A 26,695-nucleotide genomic window follows, 5' to 3' on the forward strand; every position below is an offset into this window, starting at 1 on the left:
CAGTCTAAACTTCAATCTGGTATCTTGTGCTTTTCTGAACTGCGCTTCTAGTTTGTTTCTGGTGGGCTTAAATCTTGTTTGTGGGCTATGGCGTTTTCATTTGTGTGTAAAAGGATAGAGTTGAGGAGACAACAGGCTCCTATTCTGATTTATCGTATTTACCTCTGAGGTAAATGACTGTGTGTGCTGAAGTATTGTGGATAGTGGTAAAATGTCTGAAATATAAACTTGATTAACCTAGTGTTGATCTAGTGTAGCCTACTTCTAGGTTTTATCACAACTGAGTGCTTGCTAGTATGTCCTAATCTGCTATCTGTCTGGTAAAGAATGGATTAGTGGAGCTGGGAAGAGCCTAGAAATAGAACTGCATCAAGTCATGAAGGATGCTTTACTACCCATGTGTGGTTGTGAGGGTTCACTTTCCTTGGTTAGACCAAGGATTGAGTGTAACAAATCTGTTTGACTATGAAAAGTTGTGTGGTGTTCATTCAGATAGTGATACTGCTGGAGGTACAACCAGGAGCACCTATAATATGGATAGTTTTAGGTGAGGATTTGGGTTGCTCGGTGATTCCACCCCTTGGCTTTAGATAAGTAACTTTAGATAAATACATAAGCTCGTTCATAGCTGCGAAAGACTAAACCTCTGAGGTAGGAAAGATCGCTGTCTAAATGATGAAGAAAAGTAAATCTTGCTAAACTGTAAAGAAAGTTGAGATATTAAAGAGAGAATGTAGTAACTTATTTCGTGTATCAAGAGTATCTAAAAAGAGTACAGCTGGAAGCCTCATGTGGATCTCTAAAAAGTGTCAATGCAGTCACCAGTAAAGAGTTCTGTACTCCAAGAAACTACCAAAGCTTTCCAGAATGACAGAATACCAGGGTGATGGGTCCTTCAAACAGCTTGTGTGGTGTTTTGAATCACTTAACTTCTATAGATGTAGTCTTTATTCTAACGCACAGTATAATCCCATGTCATTTTCCTAGCAGTCCTGGGGAACAAAGTGAGAACATCTTGTTATGTCAGTCTGTCCTAATCAAGGAGCTGTCTTGTTCGCCTGGAGTTGTGTAACTCCTGTACTGCAAATCTCAATTTATAAATGAATGCCCAATAAGAGTATTTGCTTCCCTGGATAAGCTGGAGATATCTAACTGAGATGGAAGCTGACAGTGTAAAACAGATGTTTCAAAGCCAGATCACCATCCTATTTGATCCATTTATCAAATTTTGTAAGTAATAATGCTGTTATAAAGCATACCTAGATTCATAGCACTCTTCATCCATGGTCTAGTTTTCCAATAATTCATTTTCTTAATGTTAACATGCTAAGGAATCATTGTAAAACTGAGAGGTTATTTAACACTGTAAAACAGCAAATTTAAGGCTGCCTTTTGGTTGCGTAAAAATCACTTTATTTTGAAATAAATGATACTTGTAGTAATACTCCATTTAAAAAAAATCCTTCTTTATTCAACTGTTTTTTAAAAAGTAGCTTGTAACACACCATCAGAACTCTGACTATGGATGTATGTTCAAGACAGTATCTGTTTTGGAGCTGAAGTTCCTTCAGTGGTTGAAATAGTACTTTTGGACTTTAATCAAAAGCAAAAGATGACTGCAAACTTTTTGTCAACAGGAAGCTTGCTTATCTACCTGGAAGATCTAGGTGAAGAACTACCATTAAACAGAAAACCCTTCTTTCCTGAGCCAACATAAGTGAAAAATGTTGCAGCAAATTAAGAAAATACTCTGTATTAAATTAGATAGAATTTTGTTAGTTTATTTTGATAATAGGAATCACAAGTTGTCCAAACTGAAGAGGTGTCTTGTTTCCAAATATGAGATTGGAGGTTTAATTAGTTTATATGGAAGAATTCAAAGATCTTAACATACCTTTTGGGGGGTGGGGGAGAGGCAGGGAGTAGGGGAGAAAATAATTTGGGAATATTTAAATATCTTTCTGTTCGTATCTTTAGTAGCTCTGTAGTTCATGTGTATGGACTCCCAACATCGACAGACAGATGTGATTAATAATGAGTAGGGTACATCAGCTCATTGCTTTTATTCAAAAACTATTTAAGATTTATTTCTAGTTGTAGTAAAGTTGAGGTTGCTTCTGTTGTGCGAGGGCTTCCTCCCTTTTCATCTCAGTTTTTTTTGTTTGCATCCTGGTTCGATGTGCTTGCTTCCACTTCATCACCTCTGTGGGCCGCCTCTCCCCTGAGGTGGGGGAACCTCTGTTAAGTGTGTGTGGGGGAGCTACCTTGATTTCTTTCCCCTCCTTACAGAGCTATGAGAAAGTATATAAACATTAATCAGATAAATTCTTCATGACAGTAACTCTTCCCTTATTGCATAAATCAAGGAGAATGCATCTACGCTGGTTCCAAATAACACCTCTTGGCTAAAAGAAAAAAAAACAAAACAAAAAAACCCTTGATAGTGCTGTTAAAAAGCCTCTGTATCAAAACACTGAAAAACCCTGGTGCTGCTGCTCTTGACGAGGATATTAAATGCCACCTAACTCAAAACCAGGGTGGTTGCAATGTTGATTAAATCTCTTACTGTTCTGTTAAGGTTGCATTCTAGCCAGTCCTGAACTGTGTACGTCTCTCCGAAGATCTCTCTGGATCTCGTGGTATTTAGGATATTGTCAGAATCCTTACTGAAATGTGTTTTGTAATCTGTAACATGTATTTTATACTTGTGATAGGTGCCAATGCCATAATACTAATAGGCTGCTCCTTCTGGTCTTCCACCTTCTGGATGTAGGTGGAAGAAAATATCCTAAATGCAACAGAGGAACAGACTCCTCATGAATTTGAGTTGCCAGAGAGCGGAGCTGCGAGTGCCAGCTCTTTTGTTACATCAGAGCTGTGCAAATTGAAATTTTATACTTGTTTTCCGCTTATATTAAGGGCAAATCAGGAAGTAGCACTTGGATCTAGGGAATTGAAAAAAGGCCTCAATAGCTCCTTCTGTTTATCCTCAAACAAATGTGTGGCGTCTCTGAACTAGCTGCTGATTAAAATGGGACACTGAGAGCACAGTGAGTAGGTTTTCCAGCCTCCTTGATTGTCCTAGGGTTAGAGGGAAACATTTGAAATCGTGATCTTGGCTGCAGTACCCACTTGTCCATAGCACTCTGGTAAAGAGACACAGCATGTTTTCTTTACCTTGGTTGCTGAGTTTTGTACTGTTTTAGAAATAAAGGCATCTGGACAGCTTGAAATGTCATCTGTACTACAAGTACCAATACTTAAAAGTTGGAATTGCAAGATGAGTTTTATTATTCTAGAATACCTTAAAAATGCTGTAATTCCTTGGAGATTTTGGTGCCTGTGCAGTCTATTGGTTTGTAGCCTCCAGAAACCCTAGTCTCTTCCAACTTGCTTATAATCTCTTCAGCAACAAATATGCTGAAGACTAGCCCAGGTAGCAAGGATAATCACGGCTGTTTAGTGTATGTGCATGAATAGTGTGTGAGGGAGAGGTTAGATTTCTGCCTATCGCTGATACCACTCTTTCTAAATCTTGTCTTATGGTTAAAGATCTGCTTTTTCCTGGGCTGCTTTGTCAACTTCTGCAGAGAGCAAGATTGCATGTCCAAGAAAAATGGCAGAGAACTGTTCGTCCTTCCCCTTCCCTTTGAGCGCAGTGCATAGTGTTTAACAGCTTCAAAGCAAATTGATCACTGACCATCACTGACTGGCTTCCAGGGACAGCTGTCCTTGGATTGTATCTTTAATGTTCTCTGGCTGCTTTGGTCTGCTGTTGGGAATGTTCTTCATCCACCGCAATATCTTCTTCTTTATTGGGTTTCCACTCCCTACCCTGTCCCATGTCCTGTCTGGGTCTGCAAACACTGAATGCAACCTGTGAAATATAATATACTATAATATATAATATAATAATATACTTGGACTGTGTGTTAAGTGTTTTTTTTAGGTACGTGGGTCATGCACTGGGTATCAAATAGACTGAGTCCGAACCAAGTTGGAGCTATAGATATGGAAAGTGTGATGGGAACTGAAGGGGAGGAATGGCTAGGAGCCAAAGTGATTCATGTGGAATTTTTTTTTACAGGAGTGAAAGTATGTACTTTTTTGGGGGGGCGGGGGGAGCCAGAGGTTCTTCCCTGCAGTTGCTCAGAAGTACTTCTGCTGTTGGAGGAAGGATGCAGCCTCAATATCAGTATCTTATCTATTGTTTATGTCCACTGACAGTATTTGTGTTTAAAAGAAAAGAATAAGTTTGTGCTAAATTCTGCCTTTTTAAAAATTCAGTGTGTAACTAATTCTGTCTGATATTTTCCACAGGGATTTATTCAGTGGAACTGGTAAATGACAGCTTGTATGAGTGGCACGTTAAGCTTTTAAAGTAAGTTTTTTAAACTCTTTTGATGTCCCGAAGAATCTATTTTTATATTGCTGCAGAGATTCCATTAAGTGAGAATCTCTAGCCAGAGCATATAAAATACAGTGTGTGGCTACTGTTCTGGTATCAGATGCATACAGAGATTGAGTTCTAGTAATAGAGAGGGCAAAAAATAACCCCTTTGCACAGCCAAGTCAGTGTGTATCGCTGTAGCTTTTATTACTGTACAAATCTCCTTCCAAAACTGCTCCGAAATACAAAACCTCTAATGATGAAATTCCCTGTCTAGGACTTTTGTCTCAGTGGTTTTAGTTTGTTTGGTTTGTGTAGTTTGGGGGGGGGGTTGTTTTTAATTTCAAGAGAATACAAGCTTCATTCAAGGTACAAGAAGGAACAGAATTGTCTTAGTGGCACTATTTCTTCAGTTCTGCAGTTCAACGGGCATGCGCGATTGAAACTTTTCTTGTTTTAGGTGTAACAAAGTTCTGAACTTGTTCACCTTCTGTTACACACTGCTTCTCCCTGTGTGTACTGGCTGATGCTACAAACCAATTTAGGAGAAAATGGGAGCTCTTACCTTTTGGTCATAGTGTACACCTTTTTACTTTATTTCTAGAGTTGTTCTATTGAAGTTATTCCTGCTAACAGGATAACATAGCATCGTCAAACAATGTAACCTGTAGGAAAGAAAAACCTACCTAACTGGGCTGGCTGGTTGCATCTATTCTTTAAAAGATGCAGAGAGATGGGAGAACTTCAGCAGTTCAGATGAGTCATAGTGCATGTGCCTAAGGACAGAAGCTGTTTCAGCACAGTAGTTGACCTGTCTGTAGGAACTGTTGCCTTGTCTCAGCAGTAGGAGTTGTATTTCAGCAGTTAGTGGTGTAGTCAAACAGTTTTATTTCCTTCTTAGCGTAATGGCAGGCGTATGAACACTTTGAGGCTCAAACCGACAGGAATGATGCTATGGCAGAAAGAGATCTGTGCCTTATCAGAGGAGACCTTGTCCATCCTGCACTTGTGTAACAGTGTTCAAACTACTGTGCAGTGCTTTGAAACCTCACTTAAGTGCTGTGGACAGTTCTGATCATCTACTTTCAAGAAAGAGAAAACAAAGTAGATGGAGCAAGTGGCTTCCAGAATGACTGAGAGAAGAAAAGATCTTTTTTTATCCCAGCAAAGTGTCTAAAGTGAATGAACTGTATGCAGACAAGGGGGTAAATGTCAAGAAGAAAAGAGCCTTTGGCCTAAGGGATAGTACTGTTACTAGAACAAGCAACTCTGAACTGGCCTGGTATAAGCTTTGGTTGGAAATAGTAGGTTTGCAAGTATCGGGAAATACTTTCTGGAATAGCTTCCCATTTGCAGGATGGGGACAAACTGCCCAAGTAGTTCTGAAATGGGATCTAGTAAGTCTGTGGCCCTACCTGTAGTAGGGGATTGGATTTAATAGCCACCAGTCCCTTTAAGATCTGCTTTGAGCTTGCTGCAGGCAGTGTTTGACTAGTCTCTTTCAAAAGCCGCTGGGGTATCGGTGCCTGGGTGGGATCAGCCCCGTAGCATCTGAGTTAATGTCCAGGCTGCTTGCCATCAACATTTTATAACAATCAATTGCTGAAATTCTGCTGAGAGCAAGAGCTGTGGCTGTAGTACTTCTGCAGATGTAGATTATTTTTAACAGCTAATACAGAACTGTGAGCACATACCCTATAAAGGATTTACTACCTGTATGCTGAAAATTAGATCATTTCAGTCTTCCTGTTAAAATCTTTTTTCTCCCTTCTTGGGATGCACTTCCAGCAAACTGAAGAGAATAAAATTACTGTTTTCAAATAAGTATGTCTTTTTCTTTTTTTCTTTTTTTTCCCCCCCAACAATGTTCAAAACCCATTTGATAGTGGTGGGAATACAGTGTTTTGCAGCAAACTTTCATGCTGATTTTGCAGCAGAGTGTTTACCTTGTAATGTGAGCATTAATTTTCTGCAATTTGCTGAAACTACAAATATATAAAGAAGCTCTCTAAGAGTAATTACTGCTTTACAGAAACTGAAGTTAACTTCATCCAGGATCTTTCCCTGCTTCTTTTACAGGGTTGATCCTGACAGCCCATTGCATAGTGATCTTCAGGTCTTAAAAGAAAAAGAAGGTGTAGAATACATCTTACTCAACTTCTCTTTTAAGGTATGTGGCTATTGGAAGAAATGCAGGGATAAAACATTCCTAGCTTGCTGTAGAAAATGACTGAAATGACCCTCAGCTGTTATTTGAGAAAGATGAAGGTGGAACTTAAAATTAAAATAAAAATGCAGCTTTCAATGTAGCATTAAAGTATTCCGAAGATGGCTTTTGAGCCAGTACTGTGGAAAACTGATTTCTACAGAACTGAAAAATGTTATTGCTTTAAATCTTATCTGCCAAATAAGCCTTTTGAAATATCTCCTGGCTAGGAAAGCAGTGCTACAGTATAGTTCTTAACCTGTGTTTATCCTTTCCAGGATAACTTCCCTTTTGATCCTCCCTTTGTGCGAGTGGTATCTCCTGTGCTCACAGGAGGGTAAGTCTGAGTTGTTTTACAGAAATTTTGCTTTGTGGTGAAAATGTTACAACTGAGATTGATTCACTTGGTTTGCAGGTGACCTTTGGTGACTACTAGTAGTCTTTAAGAAATTTCCCGTAAATATGTAGTCATGAGCTGCTGCAGAGCTCGAGTTTGGTAAAAGGCTCAAAGTGTGACATGGAGACTTGCTTCTCAAGCAGTATATGCTCCTAGTGGGCAAACGGGTGGAGGCATATTCCTGCTGGATGCAATTTCTCTGTGAATTGCTTAGTTTGTGTCCAGCTTTGAAAGACTGACTACTTTAGAGTTTAAGAACTGGCCTTTGTGGATGGTTAACATCAGCATTACTTCTCCTGTTGTTCAGGATAATGAGGTGGGTTTTTTGTTTGGTTGGTTTGGTTGGTTTGGTTGGTTTGGTTGGTTTGGTTGGTTTGGTTGGTTTGGTTGGTTTGGTTGGTTTGGTTGGTTTGGTTGGTTTGGTTGGTTTGGTTGGTTTGGTTGGTTTGGTTGGTTTGGTTGGTTTGGTTGGTTTGGTTGGTTTGGTTGGTTTGGTTGGTTTGGTTGGTTTGGTTGGTTTGGTTGGTTTGGTTGGTTTGGTTGGTTTGGTTGGTTTGGTTGGTTTGGTTGGTTTGGTTGGTTTGGTTGGTTTGGTTGGTTTGGTTGGTTTGGTTGGTTTGGTTGGTTTGGTTGGTTTGGTTGGTTTGGTTGGTTTGGTTGGTTTGTTTTTTGGGTTTTTTTTTTAATTGGAGCTTTGAAGGGGTCTTGATCCTGCATTGCCTTAAACTTGCTGAATAGTCTTAACTTTTGCTGGTAACACTGCAATAAGGCTTTTGTCTAAAACTTCTCAAGCGCTAATGCATAAGTACTGAATTTAAGATGCCACACTCCAAAACTGTTATCTGCAATGGGGTTGAAGTGCTGTCTCTGATAGGGAACCTTGTATATGTCTATGGAGAGAAGATTAAATTCACCTTCCAAGGCTTTCATGTACCTCCTGCTGACAAGGAATTATCATACTTGTATGTTTGAAAATGCAGCCTGTGATAGCTGGTGCTGATTCTAATTTGGTTTTAATTGCTATTCATTTTTTTTCATTCAAGAAAAAGTTAAATAGTATTCATGATAGTTGCTGCTACCAAAGAAGTAAACAAGCAGTGCCAGACACTGGGAAGACCATATTTAAGATTCTGGTTTCGTTCTACTTGAACTTTTTTGTACAATTCTGCTGGAAAAGAAAGAATGGTATAGGAGCTTTGGGTGTTAGCGATGGTTCCCCTGTGAATGGTGTGCACAGTTCTACATTGGTTATATGCCTTGACTGTCAGAAACTACATTTTTGGAGTGGTGAACTTTGTCCCCTCAGTTCAGGTCTTGTGATACCTACGTGCGCTGACTGAGTCCTTAAAAAACGCAATGCATGATGAAACGTTACTGAAATTAGAAAATGGTTTATATGGAAAGATCAAGTGAAGACAATCTGCTTTATCTTGTTTGTCCGTATCTTTGATATATAAACATCCGAACTGATTGGAATTGTGGTAAATTCCTTCCCAGAAGTGGGGTTATTTTACAACTACACGCCGGTACTATGTCCACAGTGAAGCCATAAAAAGCAGTGTTCCTTCCCCAAAGTCTGTGTACAGTTGTATAAACAATTGTGCAGACTAGCTAAGTCGCTGATTTTTCACTAAGCTTTTCTTGTAGTTAACAAAGCAAATTAGTTTCTCTTGTCTCACAATGCTAATCTGCTCTGCAGAAATACATATGGCTAACAAGTTACAATATATTACTCTTTAAAGAGCATTTCAGCTTTGTGAGCAAAAAATTTGAGAAACTAAAGTGTGAGAGCCTGAAGTGCTGTGAACAATCTCATCTTTTTACTAACTGATGATTTTAAACAAATGTAATTAACTTTCCACATTTATTTCTAGGTACGTTCTAGGTGGAGGTGCATTATGCATGGAACTTCTTACTAAACAGGTGAATGCAGACTCTCTTCCTCTTGTTACTGGAGTGCCAGGAGTGATCATGAAAGGTGCACTGCTTTAGTAAAAAGACACTTGATAGTTGTAGCTGTTATCCAAATAATAACAAAGCATGCTCTAAAATAACGGAAATAAGTATTTCCCCCTGAATTTAAGAATCCCTGCATGGATTAAATCACGTACTTCCAGAGGAAGCATGGTGTAATACACCTTAGTCCCACAAAATTTGCATTGCTGAATTTGTACAAGATTTTCATCTTTTCTGCCTTGAATGAGTTACAAGAGGTTTGAGGAAGAGGCAAGAAGTAAGAGCACATCAACTCTGAAAGGAAGCCAGTGTAGAAGAGACTTTCTTTGAGTTTTGAGGAGCAAGACATTGTTTTCTTTTCCAGAAGCTGCTGCTACTGCAGTCAGTCCTGGAGAAGTGTGGAATGTAAGAGATTGTAGGCGTAGGTAACTTCTGAGTAGTAGACAGTGGTGTTTTTTTTTTTTTTTTTTTTTTTTTTTAATAAATGATGAAACTGGTTGCAAGCTTGGCAGAAACTTCTGTGAACCCTGGAAGGTGAAATAGTGCCAGAGAGAAGCAGTATCTTAAATTAAAGTAAAATCATCTTGGCTCACTTACTTGCTTCATTAGAAAGCAGTCTTCTAAAGTTGTAATTTCTGTTGTGAAGTTACTGAAAATATGTAGATACTATAATGTAGCTGTTCTTGTTTCTATCTTGCCGTATTCTGGGTACGTGTACAACTCGGCCTTTTCATTTTTCCTGCAAATTCTTAGTGCTAACACTCTATCAGTTTCTGCTTTGCTTTTGGAAATAAAAGTTATTAACTGAAAACAAAACTATAAAATGTTTTTTTTTCTGGTGGCAAAAAATCCCCAAAACACACATTCCAAAACAGACTTGCAAGATGAGCACAAGAAGCAAATACATATTATATAGAAGTATTTCCTTCCTCCTCCAGGGCTGGAGCAGTGCCTATTCAATAGAGTCAGTCATCATGCAGATCAATGCCACTTTAGTCAAAGGAAAAGCCAGAGTACAGTTTGGAGCCAACAAGGTAAATATGCTGTGTATATCACTTAAATGAATTACTCTTAGGCTTCCATTTCTTTGCTGACTTGCATGGAATATACTTAATGATAGAAGTGTCAATGCAAATATGCTTGAATTTTAATTTGCCTCAACTTCTGGTGCATTTGAGTAGCTTATCGGCCGTTATCTATGAGTTTGCTAAAGAATGATGAACGTGTGAGGAGAAGAAATTCTTGGAGTGGGCAGGGTCTTGTAAGTAGGCAGATTTGTACTCTCCCTATACAAGTAGAATCTGTTCATCATGTCGCTTTCTCCCTGTAAGCCTATTTTCTGTGTAGAGCTTTCCCTTCCGGATCTCTTTATTTCTGATTCCCTTTCTTAAGGGATTAAAATTCTTTAGACTGAACAGACACAATTCCAAATCATGCTGTGATTTCTCAGGAGGATTTGGGAATTCTGGCTCTGAGCAGGGCTGCAGATAACAGCCTCACTGCTGTGATTGCATACACTAAGATTAAGAAGGTCTCCTCCTTTTGCTGAACTAAACACCTGCAAAGTTCTATGAAAGGGTGAAAAATAACACCATGCAAATACTTCTGAGCCAGCCATTCAGCATTAATCTAAAACATAATTGACTTCCAAGTGTGCATGCTGGTAATGTACTTAATGTACTTAAAGGACAAGTCATTTTGAAGTATTAGATGCTATTTTCAGAAGAGACTTTTTTTTTTGTCAAAGAAATTGTGACTCAGATGCCACTTTTTAGGTAGTGATTCAAGGATAGAGAAGATGGAAGATGAGTGTCCTGTGATGCATAATTCTGACTGCTATTGAAGTTATCACTGTATATTAGACTTTTATAATCACAGTTCCATCTAGCCTGGTAACTGGTCAGCTGACCAAGGCAGAGTTATGGTCAGGGATGCTTGAAGCCTTACAGTTTCAGCTGCAAACACACACTTCTGAGTTATCTCAGGTTCTGAACCCTTTGAAATAGGGGCCTTTTCAGGAGCAGGGGGTATGTAACATCATTATGATGGAGGAGAAATGAGAAGATAAAGCTATTTGTCTTGTGTTCGAAAGCCAGGCATGTTGTAATGGAGTGCATGGTTTTTATTTGGAAGCCCACTGTAGAGTTTCTTCGTAACACTGTTTTAAGTCTCATGTTTAGATGCTGCTCCTTTATGTTAGTGTGGGTTTTCTTTTTCCCTTTCAGAATCAATATAATCTAGCAAGAGCACAGCAGTCCTATAAGTCACTAGTACAAATACATGAGAAAAATGGTATGTACATTCTTGCAACTTTTGTTGTCTGTAGAGCAGCCTGGGATTTGATATTTGACAGCAGTAAAACCTAAAGTGCTGGAGTGTCTTAATGTTGGCTTGGAAAAATGTAAATAGTGTTTCTTTTCATCTCATACTAGGAAAACAAAATTATTTAAAGTAACTAGACTAACAATCCCTGCAACTTTTCCAGTTTATAAGAATGTAACAATGTTCCCTGTGTTCCTACTATCTTTTGAAAGGTAGTTGAATTCCATTTTCACCCAATTGTTCTAGTAACTTTATTGTTACTTTGCTAACAAATAAGACACTGAGATACAGTACCTTCTGGAAGCTTGTCTGCCTCTTTCCCGAAAGTTGTTATCCAAATAATGGAAGACCAAAGTAGCAGTGATTCAGGAAGAGATAAAATGTAAAGAAAGGCCAGAGACTTAAAAAACATGAGAAGTCCAAGTACAGTACACTGTCTGGAAAACTGTGCAATAGAAATGGGAGCCACATTTTTTTTCCCTATACAAAGTCAGTTAATGGTCTCTCAACTGGCATAAGACAAGTACTTCTTAAAGTGCTTCAGGTGTAATTGCTTTTATTATGGCAGGATGGGAAGGCAACAAATTATCTGAGGCTCAGGAAAGTTTAAGTGACTTAATATGTCATATAAAAGTAGTCAGCAGAGTTGGTATCCTGGTCTCCTGGCAAGGGAATTAGTCCCGGTTCCCACTTCAGTGATGTTCTTTGATCCAGGTTGGACACAGCATCCTCTGGGAATTCAGGTTGCTGTGAATGAGAGCTTATTTCAGTGTGACCGTAGTGAATGCCTCAGTTTCCCCACTTCTAAAATGAGCATAGCGAATATACTATTCACTATGAATATATACTGGGAAATGAGTGCAATATTGGGAAGACAACCAAAGATAATTTTAAGGTGTTTTCCAGTTTTATGATACATTGATCTTGCCATTAACTGAGTTTTTTGCTTTTTTAGTTTGCTACCAAAGCCAGCATGGTTGTCTGTTTACTTCTAGCTATATGCTAGCCTTGACTACAGTGATTACTGCTGCATCAGAAGCTCTGCACAAAGCATTCACAGCATTTATTGCTGCTGCGAAAGGTGTCTTTGTTAATTTATAGCTGCTGCTTAGTCTTTGGGGCAACATAAATAGGTCCTGTACCAAATTTAGAGAAATTTTTACTACAGTGACTGGGAGATCTAAGATTGGAGATCTGGAAATGGCTAGATACAGCTATGTGTACTTGATCGGATAGGATTTGGCATGAATAGATTGCCTCCCGATATGATTCAACTGTTAAACTAATGCTTCTGAGCCCATTCCTACACCAAGCTTTGCAAAAGCAGGGTAAACCTTTCAAATGCTTGAGTGTGCCCAGCTCTTCAACGTTCAAGATAGGATTTATATATACTTATCACAGTGCAGTCATATTTGTATGTCTGTATGCATTAAGTGGCTGGAATAACCTGGGTTTTTTACCTGTATGCCACTTGTTTTTATTAGATAATAAGATAGCTGCTGCTATATAAAAAAAAAAAACAAAAAAACTTGAGTATTTTATTTTCATACACAAATACTGGGTCTGATCCTGGAATATGCCAAGTGCTTTATCTCCCACTGGAGACCACTAGCATTTAGGGCATTGACTCTCACTGAACTGGTTTACTTGTAAGAGGGAAGGAGCCAGTTTAGGTCTCCATCTCCCACAAATTCAACGAAAGATCGTCTTAACATAGCGATGTCAGTACCTAACGCATTTCTCTGTTCTCCATAGGCTGGTACACTCCTCCAAAGGAAGATGGTTAATATTGAGGACTGTTGTATACCTGGACCAACATCAACAAAATGAGCTCTTTTTTATGTTTTCCAACACACAGACTCAAGCTATGAGTGCCCCTATAACAGCCGTACTGAAGACTTTAGCTATTAGATAAGTTAGTGGATAATCTGTCAACTGACACTTAAAATATAAGTTACAGCCTTACCATTCCGCTCTTCTTAGATTTCTTGGACTGAGCAGTTTTGGCCTTTACTGCATTTGTTCTTATGGATTAAGCATTTTTGGGCCAACCCTTCCCTTCCCCCTTTTTTATTTAAAAGTGTAAACTCCCTAAAGCAGGCTATCAAGTTACTAAAGATCGTTAAATAGGAGTTGTTCACACACTTTTGTGTATTTCTTACCTTTTGCAGGATGCAGACTGCAGAGACTTGCATTGTATTGTTTCATTTAAAGCCAAGAAGTTTAATACATTGTTTAATACTGTTTTAGGAAATGTCAGGTCTTGCAAATCACGGTAGTTTTTCTGGTCAAAAATGACAGCATTTGTAGTATTTCCAAATTAATGATATAGGAAAAACATGTGTATGTTAAGTCATTAAACATTTTTTCATGGCTGTATGAGAATATGAACTGTTTCTTGAAGATGCTCTTTGTTTAGATTATGTTTTTTGGTTTTTTGTTTTAAGCAGAGCAAGGCTGTGCCAATAAAACCTTGTAACTAGTCACTTCCACTGGGGCATCAGAACTTGCTGGGCTGTTCCTGTTACTTGTTGGCTCAACCTACTTAAGAGCCACAGGATGAAGCTTGAAGTTATTTAAAATACTAAAAACCTTTTTAGGTGTTCCATTTTATTAACGGGTTGTTGCAATCATTTGTAAACTAATGAACTTATAAAAGTGATTGGCACAAATTGAGATGAAAGTCCTTGAATGAAAAGTTTTATATAAAAGCTACAATAAAGTACAAAAATACATCATCTGATTCAGAGATTTAAGAAATGTTGCCATAGTCGTGAGAGTGGTTTTGTTATTGAGAGACTAATGGGAACTGTTCTTTCTTTATTAGGAAATGAATCTGGGTCTGTGTAATTACACTATTTCATTGCCTTACCTAAATCGGTTCTATTTTGGTTGTAGTACTAGTCATTAGGCCTTTGCACCCCTCCGGGGATGAATTAAGGGTGTGTACTATGGATTAAGCACTTTTAGAAGCCCAGAAGCATGTTTTTGTTACGGTTTTTTAGTTGACTATCAAATTTGTGCTTTTTTCTCTTATCAGGCGCCCATGGGTCCTTGTGCGTTTGCTTCTAGATCCTGTTTTTAGCTTGAAAGAAAAATCAGAGTGATTTGGCAGTGCTCCTGATACATGTTGTTTGAGGTGTCCTCGGAAGTAGAGTGGATGACTTCCCAGCCTTTCTGCTTACTCGGTTGTACATACTCTGTTTGTGTAAAATCCTGGCAGCCAGATGCTGAAATGCAACCAGCGAGAGCAGAACTCTGTGAGCGTTGCAGCCCTTGAACCTGAGGCGGAACAAACCCTCGGGCGCGTCCTCGAGCCCCTCGGCGCCGCGGGGCGCAGGGGCTGGCGCGCGCTCGGCATGCTTTGTTTGGGATTTCCTTTTTCTTTCTTTTTTTTTTCCCTTCCTTCATTGCAGAATTACTTGGCAATGTACAGTAATTTGTAAACTTGCATCAAGTTTATGAATAAAAACCATTTTAAGAATGGCACCGCTTCTGTGGTTACTGCTGGGGGGCTGGAAAAGGGGAAACCGGCCCGGTCCCCCCTCACGGCGCATCATGGCGCCCCGCGGGCCCGGCGCCGCCGCCGCCGCCGCCCCCCCCCCCCCCCGCCGCCAGGCGGCGCCCGCGCCCCGCCCCGCCCCCCGGGCGCGCGCTGACGTCGGCGGCCGTCGCCGTCACGCGCGCGCTGCCGGAAGGGGAAGCTGCGTGCGGCGCCGGGAGCCGTCGCCGCGCGCGTGACGCGGCCCCTCGCGGGGGGGGCGGAGGTCGCTGCCGTGTCGCCGCCGCCGCCGGCCGCGGCCATGGAGACGGACGCGCGGGGCGCGGCGGTGCTGGGCGGCCTGGCCGAGGTGGTGGAGCGCGTCCTCGGCTTCCTGCCCACCAAGGCGCTGCTGCGCGCCGCCTGGTAGGGGCGGCGCGGGGGGGGCGGGGGGGCGGGCGGCGCGCGGCGGCCGTTGGCGCCGCCGCTGAGGCAGCGCGCGGCGGTTGGGGCGGCGGTTGGGGCGGGGGAGGGGCAGGGGCCGGCGCGGCGCGGCGGCGCTGACGGTGCGGGCCGTGTTTGCAGCGTGTGCCGGCTGTGGAGGGAGTGCGCCCGGCGGACGCTACGGGCGCGGCAGCGCGTCGCCTGGGTGTCGGCGCTGGAGCCGGGCCCCGCCGAGAGCCACGCGCTGGTGCGCGCCCTGGCCCGCGAGCTGGAGGTGGGTGCGCGGCCGCGGCGGCTCCCCGGACCCCCCACCGCCCTCCGGCTTTTGCCGCGGTGGGAGCTTCCCGCAGCGGGGAGGCACACGGGCTCATTACGCGTCACGCACAAAACCGCCTCGCTTGAGGCATCGCGCTTTGGAGTTTGACTTGCCGTTCTCCCGTTATTGAGAAGCACAAAGCAGCGCGCAGGCTAAAAGCAGTCGCCATAAAAGCCCCTGGGGGTATGTCAGTACCTGACCCGTCATTCCTGATGCCTTCACTGGGTATCTATAATTGGGATGTTGACCCCTTTCTCCTGTGCTAGTTCACCGCTGACGAAGATGTCATCAGCTGGCAGCTCGTTTAACAAGGGATTTCCAGAGGCTTAGTACCTAACAATTGCGTAGAGGGGTCATGTAAACAAAACTGGAGAAATAGCAAAAAGAATATAGCCAGCTTTTTCTCTCCTGTTTTTTCTGTCTTTCAGAAATCTCCCTTTCCTTTTTTTTTTTCAATTTAGCTTATGCCTTTGGGGAAGGGGATGTTCTGAGAAGCAGCTAAATAGCATAATCTTGCCCCTTGCATCTTTTTACAGAAAGTGCATGTGCTGCCACAAACTGTGCTCTATATAGCAGATGCAGAAACATTCAGTGGACATGAGGAGTGTCATGAACAAAAGAAAGGTAACTGTTAAACTGACTTATTCCTGCTTCAGGAAGTACTTGTAATGTAAATACAATGCGTGAAGGAAAAGTCAGCTGAAACAGAATTCTCTGCATTTGAATTTCAGAGGGAAGTAAATCTTTTGCCAAAAATTGCAATCACATAGATCAGCATTTGTGTTATGAAGTGCAATCCACGCAAACGTATGTTGTTTTACGTGGGTTTGCATTACACAGAAGAATGTAGAGTGATTTACTTTCTCATCCTGTTGAGGATGTTGATTCTGCTCTGTATACCCATAGCGATGTACTCCTACAGATAGTACAGGTTTGCCATGTTGTTGACTGGGCAGCTATTGACTGGCAGCATTATTGAAATAGGATGGGATTAACTGCAAGGCTTGGCCATTAGTGCTCAGAAGAGCTCACTTTTACTTCTCTGTGCCTTCTTTTTTTTTTCTTTTTTAACAGCAAGAAAAAGAAACAGTAAAGAAACAGCAATTGCGCTAGAAAAATTGTTGCCAAAGCGATGCCAAGTTCTTGGACTCGTCACCCCAGGGATTGTAGGTAGGACAAAAATGGGTGATCTGATGAGAGATCAGGCTGAAGATGTATAGTGTATCACAGATCCTTTCAGACTCCTCTTTATCACAGCTCTGTGTGTTTTTGAAAGCATTGTCCTGCAGACTGAATAGAGCATTCTCACAGATTATTACCATGTACTGCTCCCGCCTTGTTCAGTCCTACCTTCAGTTTTAAGGAGTTCACACTGTTGCTGCTAAAGCATGTGGGTGCCTTAAATTCTTACTTCGTACGGTACAGTTGTCGTTGAAAAAGTTGATTTAGTTTTGCAGGGGGAATAGGTAAAGCAGGGATTTCAAAGAGACTGTGAAGCCATCGGGAATTGAATGTGAAAGCCAATGAACAGGTTTATTCAGAAGACACTAAGTGAGCCTGATAGTTATAGCAGACTTTGCCAAAGTCAAATGCAACTTCAGCATTTTCAGGCAAACAAAATGATGGCATTTGTGTTTGTGTTGTGATTGTGCTGGTCTGAGACACGGTTATTATGGCTGTTTCTAAATTTGTATTAGTCGGTACCTTAATGTAATGACTTTATATTTCTTGGATATGTATATGTTTTAAAAAGTTACACTGTGAGGAGCTGTACAGGGAGGTACCAGGCCTGTGACATTCTCAGCGTGTATCCATTTGTTTTGGTCTAGGTAACGATGGAAAATTCACAGCTTCCCTTGGCGGTCTTTTTCTAGTATTTCACTTTTTTATCACTAGAAACTTTTTTCCTAACTTCTTACCTTAATTTCTCTCCCTACAATATAAGAAGTTTTTCTGTTCACTGTGATCATGAGGGACAGATTACACCCTGCATCTGGGCAGCAACCCTTTATATACCAAAAAATTTTGTAGTTTTCTGCTTAGTATATTTGCTTTTAGGCTATCTGTCTCTATCACTGGAATCTTTAAGAGTCTTGACAAGCTTGTGTCAGGATGAAATATGAGTAGCTCGGGCCTCCGATGTGAAGGAGCATGGGACTATGTAGACGATTTCTTGAGGGCACTTCCAGCTGTAGCTGCCAGTGATTCTACTCCCACTAGAGGCTGTTCATGTACTTCAGTCTCCAAATGGTTAGAGATTTCTGGGTTTTAGAGTTAGTTTATTTGCAAGTAGATTATCTCTGTGTTCTTCTACCAGCGCTATCCTTTAGCTTTCTTAGTTCTTTTCTCCCTTGTTTTTCCTTCTGATGTACTTACAAAATGTAACCATCACAGCCTCTAGTTTGCTGAGACAAACCACCTGCTTCTAGATTCTTCAAAAGAAAGGTTTTCCATTCTTTTAGTCCTAGTGGCTTGTCTTTGCACCATGAAGAATATACCTGGTACACGCTGTAGTTTGCATTAGGGCTCACCAGTGTTTTCTACAGCTGCATCAGCTCTTCCTTGTCTCTGTGGAATTACTTCCCCAATGCACTTCTTTTCCTCATGTTGGTGGCTTGGTTCTCCTAAGATGAAATGGCACTGGAAGACAGTATTTGCAAGGGAGGGGACCCGTCATATAGCTCAAATACAAGTCCCCAGTCGCTTGAACCAGTGCTTTGAAGCAGTACTCTCTGTCCCATTTATGCTCCTCCAGTCCCCAGGATTGCCCATGCAGTGTCCTAATACTTCTTTGTCTTGGTGGTATTTGATTGATACCAGCATAATTCAATAATACTCTCCCAATATTTTTGTCAGCTTGCTTTCTACTGTAATCACACTTTGCATGTTTCACTTGCAATACTTAAAAATATTACTGTGTTTGTATATTCACAGAAGTTGGCAGGAACGCTTGAAGCAGCTGTATTGCACAGTGCCTGTTTATCTAATTGATTTGTGTTTGGTGTGGCCATGGGGAAATTTTCCAAATGTATCTGTTTCTCATTGTCCAGAAGGACTTGTCCAAAAGGACTATAATCTGTAGTCAGTGGGACTCTTACATGGTTTTATCTTTCCAGAGCAGCAACAAAAAATTCCCACTGACGGTCAGCTGGATATGTTGTTGTGGAAATGAGCTGTTGTGTTGTACATCATCTGTGCTGTTCTGCTTTTTTTTAATCTGTGTCACAGTGCAGACAAAAGTGTTGGAATCACAATACACAAGATGTCTTTTTTTGTATCTTTGTAGTTACCCCTATGGGTTCAAGCAGCAATCAACCTCAAGAAATTGAAGAAGGTGAAGCTGGCTTTGCTCTTTTGTTTCCCAAAATTGATGGAGTGAAAATCCATACCTTCCATTTTTTTAAAGACTTGAAGAACAGGGTCTTCGATGAAAGTAAATTTGCTGAAGCAGGTGTGTCCTTTTTCTCCCTTTCACCTGGGGTTTTGTGAACTGTTACATGGCTTTTTTAGGCTCCAGTTTGGAACTGTGTGGAATTACCAGCTTGTGTGCTATCCCCATGCACAGAGCACTTGGTGGCTCCATAGGGCTACTGTTGATAATTATGCACCTCTGTTCTTCCCTTATTCTGGAGTATTAAGTTTTCCTGAATATTGATCTCAGATTTCTTCAGCTAGGTTCCAAGCAATCCTGCTCAGAGGAAGCTGTTATGCTTGTCAATACATGGGGCATTTTGAGCATCTCCCTACCTTGTTAAAAATAATCATAGATTACTCTTGTGCCATTGTGAATGGTTCCCATCGAGGCAGTTTAAAAACTGGAGTGCAGAGGAACTGCTTGTTTTGTTGTTTAAAACAAATTTGCATTTAGATTCTAAGTTGTGTTGTGGCAAGGAGGGGTAGAGGGAAAGAGTCGCCTCACGTCGCGTCCTTAGTAGGGTAGCTCATTTGTGAAGAGTAATTTGATGAGGGGTTTTGAGACTTTTTCTTCTAGGAACCTGAGGGTTTCTGCCTTGGGATACACAGCTGACTGATGTATACAACTTGTTTAGTTGTCGAGTAAAACTATTTACTGCATTATGTATCTTGTTGAATGACACGTGTGCTTTGTCTTTACATGTAAAAAGGTCAATTAAGGCTGCCAAATAAAAAACAAAAAGCTGTGCTTTTAGAGACCTTGCTAAAACTCAAATGTTCTGCTAAAGAAGTTGAAAGGTGGAGGAAGCTACTGTAATCTTCTCTTTGCTAGATTCTTTGCAGCAATTGTCCTGTATGTGCAGAATTGGGCCCAGCTGACCTGGATGCCTGGCCAACTGTTTTCACTATCATGGCAATGGAAAGCCATTGCTAAAGGCGTGATGTATTACTTAAGGAGAGAGTGGAAGAGTTTAAACAGGATGCCTGGACTTTAGAGATCAGAATCTAAAAATAAAAGGATTGATGTTTTTGTTTTTATTACTAGGTCTGAAAAATAATCCAGATCTCCGTGTGGTTCTTCTGTTTGGCTATAATTCCTGGAAGTCTGGAGCTACTCGATTTCTTCATCAAATAGTCAACCCTTTGAATGAAAAAAGTATCATCCTGGCTGGGGGACAAGTGGAGAGCTTTACATCACTGACCTCTGAGAAGTAGGTATCTTTTTCAAGCTAAATTGTGAAGGGGATTTAAAACAGGAAAAACAGGTACAGTACTGGATACAAAACCACTGTGACTAGTGAGGAGTCAAACATCACTGAAAGTCAGAGTGCTGTTACTGAGCTGATGCCTTACAAAAAAAAAAAAAAGAAAGTGCACAGAACCACTGCAGATGCAATAGCCTTTTAGTTATTTCATATTGGAAATGCCTGTTAACAGGAGTAAAATGGTACTTTTTTAAGAGAATAAAGACCAACTGTTGCACTGGGATCTAGCAAGAAAAGCTGGAAGCTTTGTATGATCATGTTACAGACCAGATTCTGCAAACCTGGCTAGAATTGTGGAGGAGATCTCCAGCTATGAATACCCCCCTGTGCGTTTATTGCCGTTTGTGGTTACTCTCTGGCTTGCAAATAAATTATCACTCTTTTAGACGGAGACTGTTTCTGTGAACATTTTGGTTCCACATTTGCTTCATTTTAGTTTGCATTGCGGAGCAGCAGCTGAGCATGCAGGCGGGATTCCTCCTGGATGCAGCTGAACAGGGAGGTGCCCCAGGAGCATCACACATGCCAGCGTGCTCCAGCTGCTGCAGGGCGCCCAGCGCAGGGGAGCAGAGTAGCCATAGTCCCAGCTAAACCCCTCGCTCCCGCCAGGATCTTGGCAGGCTGACGCGGACTCCAGGCACCGCCGCTTTGCGGTGCGGGTGGAGCCCCTTGTGCCATCTGACGTGCTGCTGCCGGCGCACCCCGCCTGGGGTGTCCTGTGCTGGGAGTGCGGTGCAGGGGTACCCACGCGGGACAGCTCATGCCAGCTTAGGTCGGGACTCCACAGTAACACCAACGTTTTTCATGCATCTGGTGTCTACCAGCTGTGCCATTTCTCCAAAGCAGAGAGCTGACCGTATATTAATTTGAGCTTAATAAAGCATAAATAGGTAACTACCAAAACCAGTGTGTCCTGGCTAACCGAGGAGACTGAGGCAACACGGTTCTGAAGCCATTACTCATTGCTGCCCTGGTTTGATATTTAAATTCTGAGCATCTTTGCTTGTCCATAGTTCAGTTGGAATTACAGAGCTGTGACTTAAATGAACTGCTGAATTGGCAAATAGCTAATGGATAGGAAAGTTTTGCCACTGTTTGCTATATATTAAAAAAAAAAGTTGGAGAAGTTCTGTTTCATTTTGAACTGAGAGGGGCTTTCAGAATCCCTTCAGGAGGTTTTCTGTGTGGACCCCTGCTGCAGCAGCAGTTAGTCAAGTCTGACGTGGTGCCCAGAAGGCTTTGTAATGTGGTGTGCGTTGCCTTTCAGTAATAACGCCCAGCCCGGCGATGCCTGCGGCGTGGTCGGACTGGCTTTCAGCGGGCCCCAGATCCAGAGTGCCACGGTTTTGTTAGACCAGGATGTAGCTGATGAGAGGACAGCAGAAGCCGCCATGCAGCGTCTCAAAGCAGCAAACATCCCTGAGCGTAACACCATTGGCTTCATGTTTGCATGTGTTGGCAGAGGATATCGGCATTATAAAACCAAAAGGAATATGGAAGCAGATGCATTTAGGAAGTTTTTTCCAAATGTTCCGCTTTTTGGCTTTTTTGGACATGGGGAAATAGGATGTGATCGAATAGTTACTGGGAATTTCGTACTGAGAGAATGTAATGACATAAAGGAGGACCTGCTTCATGGTTATACTACAGTTATGACTCTTATTCATCTTGGTTCAACTAAGGCAAACCAAGTGTAAATATGTTTTTAATGCATCAGTGAGCTGTTTGTTTTCATTCCAGAAAACTGAGAAGTCTGGAAGAGTGGCCATCTTGCAGTGAAAGCACCTTCCAAAACATCATTTTCGTAACATTATCAAATCTTGTAGTCTGAATAGAGTTTAATATAATAGCTGTGAGAAAGCTTTGCATTTTGCGTAATCCTGTATGCACATCAGAATGGCAGGTGAACTATAATTGATGTTATTTTGCAACTGAAGAAAGCCACTTTCTTATAAGGTGAGAAAGGTTTGCACAAATGGTAGTTGGAATCCAAATATCAACACGTAGAAATAAACAGTATTTTGATGTTCTCTATTTATGTATGTAAAACAGTCTAGAAAAACTGCTGATGCATACTGAAATACTGATGCATGAAATCCACCATTTCCTGGATTTTATTTCAAGAGATGCGCAACTTGCCTAGACTTGAGTCCTATTTACGAAGCTAAACTGTTTTACTAGATAAAATGAATGAAAATCTTTAGATAACAGTCACAAAGTGCTCACTAAATAAAAAATTAAAATACGTAGAAGTACCTTGTCTTCTGTTTTTAGAGAAGAAAAACCTCTGCTTTAAAGAGATTTTGTCCAGTTTTAACTCACCTTGTCTCACCATCTTGAATTGATTTTTAATTGTCTTAACTATCTGATGTAGAAAAGTTATCTGATACTGTTTATGTAGTAGCAATTCCAGTCTTGGTCTTGGAATATTCAGCTTATGCAGTGAAAATGGACTAGTCACCTTTTCTCTTCAGTTCAGTTGCAGCATCATGCTCTCTATTCATTTTTAAATCCACGGTGCTAAAAATGAAGACTCTACTTAGTGTCTTTAAATTCCTTTCAGAAGTGTTTTGCTTTTTGATTTGAAATCGTGGGCTATGCAACATCTGGCTTTGTTCCATATATATGCCAATTCTTTAGCAAAGATGTGCTTTTGTGTGTTTTATTTATCTCAGCCTAAGAACAAAGTTTTTCCCAGGCTTTTATAAGCTGCAGCTTTTACACCAGTCACCTGCTTTGATTGCTGCAGCTGGAATCTAGTATTACAGAGTTCAAATGAGTAAATTCAGCATAGTCTCAGCCTACTTGTAATATAATTCCTCCCTTTTCCTTTCACTTAGTAATAGAGTGTAAAAAAATAAGATTCATTTTGTACTATTTCACCACACCTCTAAATGCCGAATCAGGCAGCTGTCCTGCTTTCAATTTAACAAAAAGAATGCTTGGCTGTATGTTGTAGAAGAAAATAACTTTTCTGTTACAGTTTTAAATGTAACAACCCAGACTACAGTGTGTAACTTTTTGCCAATGTAGAGTTAAAACTTTTCATGGAAATTGAGCTAAGTAGCTCAGGTAGAGGCAGCTTTATCTGAGCATAGACCTGTTGGTTAGGGCACTTTGCTGTGCCTTCCTTGGTGATGGGCTGTGACCTGCCAGTGGCCTCCTACAAATATGAGATGAGTAAGCGTGGGTCTGATTTGGAAAATCTGTAGTTATTGCATTTGGAAGAAAAGGTATTTGGGAACTGAGTATGCTTGAATTTTAAAAGAAGCCTCTGTGTGGAGGTGGGTACGTTTGCTCTTTTTGGCATAACCTGAATGTCAGGTTTGGCCCTTTCTGACTGCGTAGCCTTAGGCTGCTAAGGGGAGGCAAAGAAATGGTTTCATTTCCGTAACAGTCAGGACTACTGTCGCAGGTAGCGTGAGCTATGTTAGCACGGCTGGTAGCATAAGCCTGCAAACTTTAACTGACGTTTTGCTGCAGTAGAAGTAGATGAAGCATGATCGGCTACATGTCCCAAACAACAGAAAAGCTCTAGGGTGCACAAGAAAATAGCCAAACCGTGCAAACAACCCGTTGATCATCAAGAAGTGCAAACGTGTCCAGAAGCGCCCGCACCGAGCAGACTGTGAGCACCAGCGACAGCAACGCAGAACACGACAGCACAGCTTGAACAGACTGATCACCAGCGAGGTTTTCTCTGCCCAGTCCTATAGCTCAGGACACTTAATACTGCGGTGACGGCAGTGAGAAAGAGACGCCGGGGGGAACCCCGCGAGCCTGCACCGGGCCCGGGATGATCCCTCCAACCTCCGGGGCCCCGGCCTGGCCCCACGACCACGCACCGCTACCTCACCCCCCGACGTCTCTCCCGGACCCTCTCACGTGACAGAGAAGTCATGCAATTCCTAAAATTGCATATATCTGTGATTAAAATGTTTTGGTATCCAAATTCATTTAGCCTCCATGCTATCACATGGTCTTAAATTGCAACAGCTCCTGAGTGAAACTAAAATATATCTGCTTTAAAGGCAGCATGTGCCTCCCATTTGGTGCAGCACACCAAAAGCCAATACTTGTTCTTAATAGATTTGGAAGTTTTGCAGTACAGTAATTTATACCTCTGCCTCTCAAAAAATCAACCATAAATTTTTAAGATGCAAAAAGTTAAATGAATATTCAGCAATTGAAGCAAATGTGAATAGCAGTGCTTCTTACACAACATTCAAAGACATCCCTAAAAAGAATTATCCACACAATTAAGAGGGCTGATCCTTGCAAGCATATATAATCCTTAAGTGACCACAACTGGATATTGTTTTGGTGAAAATGAAAAGAAAACCTTCAAAGGCACAAGACCTGCAGGAAAAAGTGTGTGGGGGGGGTACTGATAAAAGGTAAAAAAACAAAACTTTTTTCTCATGTATTGAATATGAGTAAAGTTTTGTGGAACATTTCTTCTTTTAATGCATCTTTTGATCAAGTGAACTGTAGGTTTCTAAAGTACAAAAATAAGGAAAATGTATGTAACCTCTTACCTGCATAACCAAAACAGTATTTACCAAGCAAACATAAAACTATTACTAAAATTTTTATTTTAAAGCTACTAATCCAGAAATCCTTTCCTTATAAAATGTTTGTACAATGTGCATTTGTAAGAAAGTAAGAAAAATGTGATGAAGAGGAGTCAAATTATGCTAAATTTTAACAACTGTACTGTCAGAAAGCAATTTTGGTTAAAACCTCCAGAAAACTACAAAGATAGAGAAAAAGGGTTTTATCACTTTCTGTGCCTGCAGATTTGTTTTGGCTCAAGTTAATATTGGAACAAACCTTATTTAACTGATGAATGAGTCATACTGAATCATGCCCTTTTGGCTGGGAACAGTAAACCAAGATATGTAAATGATGCAGCCAAACTCCGACTTTCAGCAGGCAGAAAAGATGGCTGGTAAGAATGCAAACCTCCAACTGAGATTTTTTGGGGAAAAAAATATATTTAAATATGTTTTTTAATTAATTTTTAGTTAAAAGTCTACCTCAGGAATCACTCAGTGTCATTATTCCCTCTTAGTTTATTTTGGTCTTTTTGAAAAATGGAAAACTGAACCTCTCCCCCCCAGAAGTAAATGTTACAGTGTTCATTAGTCTTCCTGTAAGACAGTAAGTTTGGTAGCTACCTAAATTTTTTGAACACCTAGTGTTTATGGTCAAATTAGAGAACAAGTTCAAAAATATTTGCCATTCATATCCCTACTTCTACTTTAATTCATGGAACAATATAGGAAAACAGAGTCTGGAAGTTTACATGGTTTATTTTGAGAAGTTACAAGGATAGTAAATATGTAAATATAAATGTTCTTTGATAAATGTCTTTTACGTTATAGTCTCAGAGCACTCTGCAAACATTAAGAAAGTAATTATTTCCCCCCGACATGTCATTATTTTTCATGATTATATGTAGGGAAGATTTGTTTTTATTGGTCCTGCTGCTAGAAAACACCAATTTGGGGGCTTTGCTTTGGTTGTTTATTTTTCTGTATGAGCTTGTGGTAGACCCCTAAAATACATCCAATCTTAATGTAGGAGTTGTATTTTTTTGCACATGAAAGCAGGGCGGATTAGACTGTGATTCTCAAATTTCTTACTTGAAATTTTATGCCCGAGTTCTGGCTAGTTCCTGTTCGTGAGCCGCTCTGTGTGCCCGAGCCAGGCGCTGGCACCGGGGCGGCCTCGGGAGCGCCCGGCTGGAGCGCGGCTCCGGGCGAGGGGGGTGCTCCGCGCTCCTGTTCCCCGTGTACAGGTTTTGGTCAAGCAAATACACGTTCAAACATCGCACAACCCATTGTACTGATTTATATTGTTTTATTGCTGTCTGCATTTCATAGCAATGTAGGGTACTATTCTAAACTCACGCCTAACTGCAGTGAAAAACTGGAAACTTTTGGTTTCAAAGGAACGGCAAAAAGGGAGGTTTGGATTATTTGGAAATGGTATTACCTGGAGACTTATGTTAGCATTATTAGTAGAGAAACAGCTGATCAAAAAAGAATTTTAGAGGGGCTTTGATAACAGGAGCACAAATTTCATTCCCAGATTGACAGGATTTGTGCTCCTAAATCATCTGAACACCTTTAAAAAACAATTTATATACTGCTATCATTACTTTTCACAGCTAGATCCTCACTGAAATTAGCAGGTAGCACAAACGTCTCAAAATAAATGTTTCACGCTGATTCACATCACTGAATCAGTGGCACTCATGTCACCTTTTCAAGATAATTTTTCACAACTCTAAGAGTTATAAACAGCTTTTTTAAATTAAGCTTGTCTTAGCTCAGCTGTCCATATTGCAACAGTGCGAGACAACACTGATCTCCTCTCCTCCTCCCCTCCCCCAGAACAGGAACTCTGCTAGAATCCCCAGAACTGTGAACGTGGCGGAACAGTTCAAAGCGGTCAGAGCAGCGAACGCGGTGACGGAGAAGCAAGAGAATAGTGAGT

The 26,695-nt window shown here is 41.0% G+C and overlaps 2 protein-coding genes across 9 annotated transcripts in view; both read left to right on the top strand.

Moving 5' to 3' along the window:
- Nucleotides 1-14,757, top strand: part of UBE2Q2 (ubiquitin conjugating enzyme E2 Q2) — a 52,187-nt gene extending 37,430 nt beyond the window's left edge. For 2 of the 8 annotated variants that reach the window (XM_067305209.1, XM_067305213.1), the window contains 7 exons: nt 4,321-4,381; nt 6,470-6,560; nt 6,875-6,933; nt 8,868-8,916; nt 9,888-9,983; nt 11,175-11,241; nt 13,027-14,757. In XM_067305209.1, the coding sequence (XP_067161310.1) occupies nt 4,321-4,381; nt 6,470-6,560; nt 6,875-6,933; nt 8,868-8,916; nt 9,888-9,983; nt 11,175-11,241; nt 13,027-13,058 (455 nt within the window). In that variant the 3' untranslated portion in view covers nt 13,059-14,757. Of the gene's footprint in view, nt 1-4,320; nt 4,382-6,469; nt 6,561-6,874; nt 6,934-8,867; nt 8,972-9,887; nt 9,984-11,174; nt 11,242-13,026 lie in introns of all 8 variants that reach the window. The other 6 variants (XR_010885672.1, XR_010885674.1, XR_010885673.1 and 3 more) reach the window with 6 other exon arrangements.
- Nucleotides 14,758-14,994: 237 nt separating this feature from the next.
- On the top strand, nt 14,995-22,443 carry FBXO22 (F-box protein 22). The gene is made up of 7 exons (XM_067305574.1): nt 14,995-15,178; nt 15,338-15,470; nt 16,049-16,136; nt 16,587-16,682; nt 18,799-18,963; nt 19,972-20,137; nt 21,459-22,443. The coding sequence occupies exons 1-7, from the start codon at nt 15,075-15,077 to the stop codon at nt 21,886-21,888; spliced, it is 1,182 nt and encodes a 393-aa protein (XP_067161675.1). The 5' UTR covers nt 14,995-15,074; the 3' UTR covers nt 21,889-22,443.
- The last annotated feature ends 4,252 nt before the right edge of the window (nt 22,444-26,695 follow it).

The sequence above is a fragment of the Apteryx mantelli genome, chromosome 15, assembly GCF_036417845.1.
Source record: "Apteryx mantelli isolate bAptMan1 chromosome 15, bAptMan1.hap1, whole genome shotgun sequence".
Taxonomy (NCBI): domain Eukaryota; kingdom Metazoa; phylum Chordata; class Aves; order Apterygiformes; family Apterygidae; genus Apteryx; species Apteryx mantelli.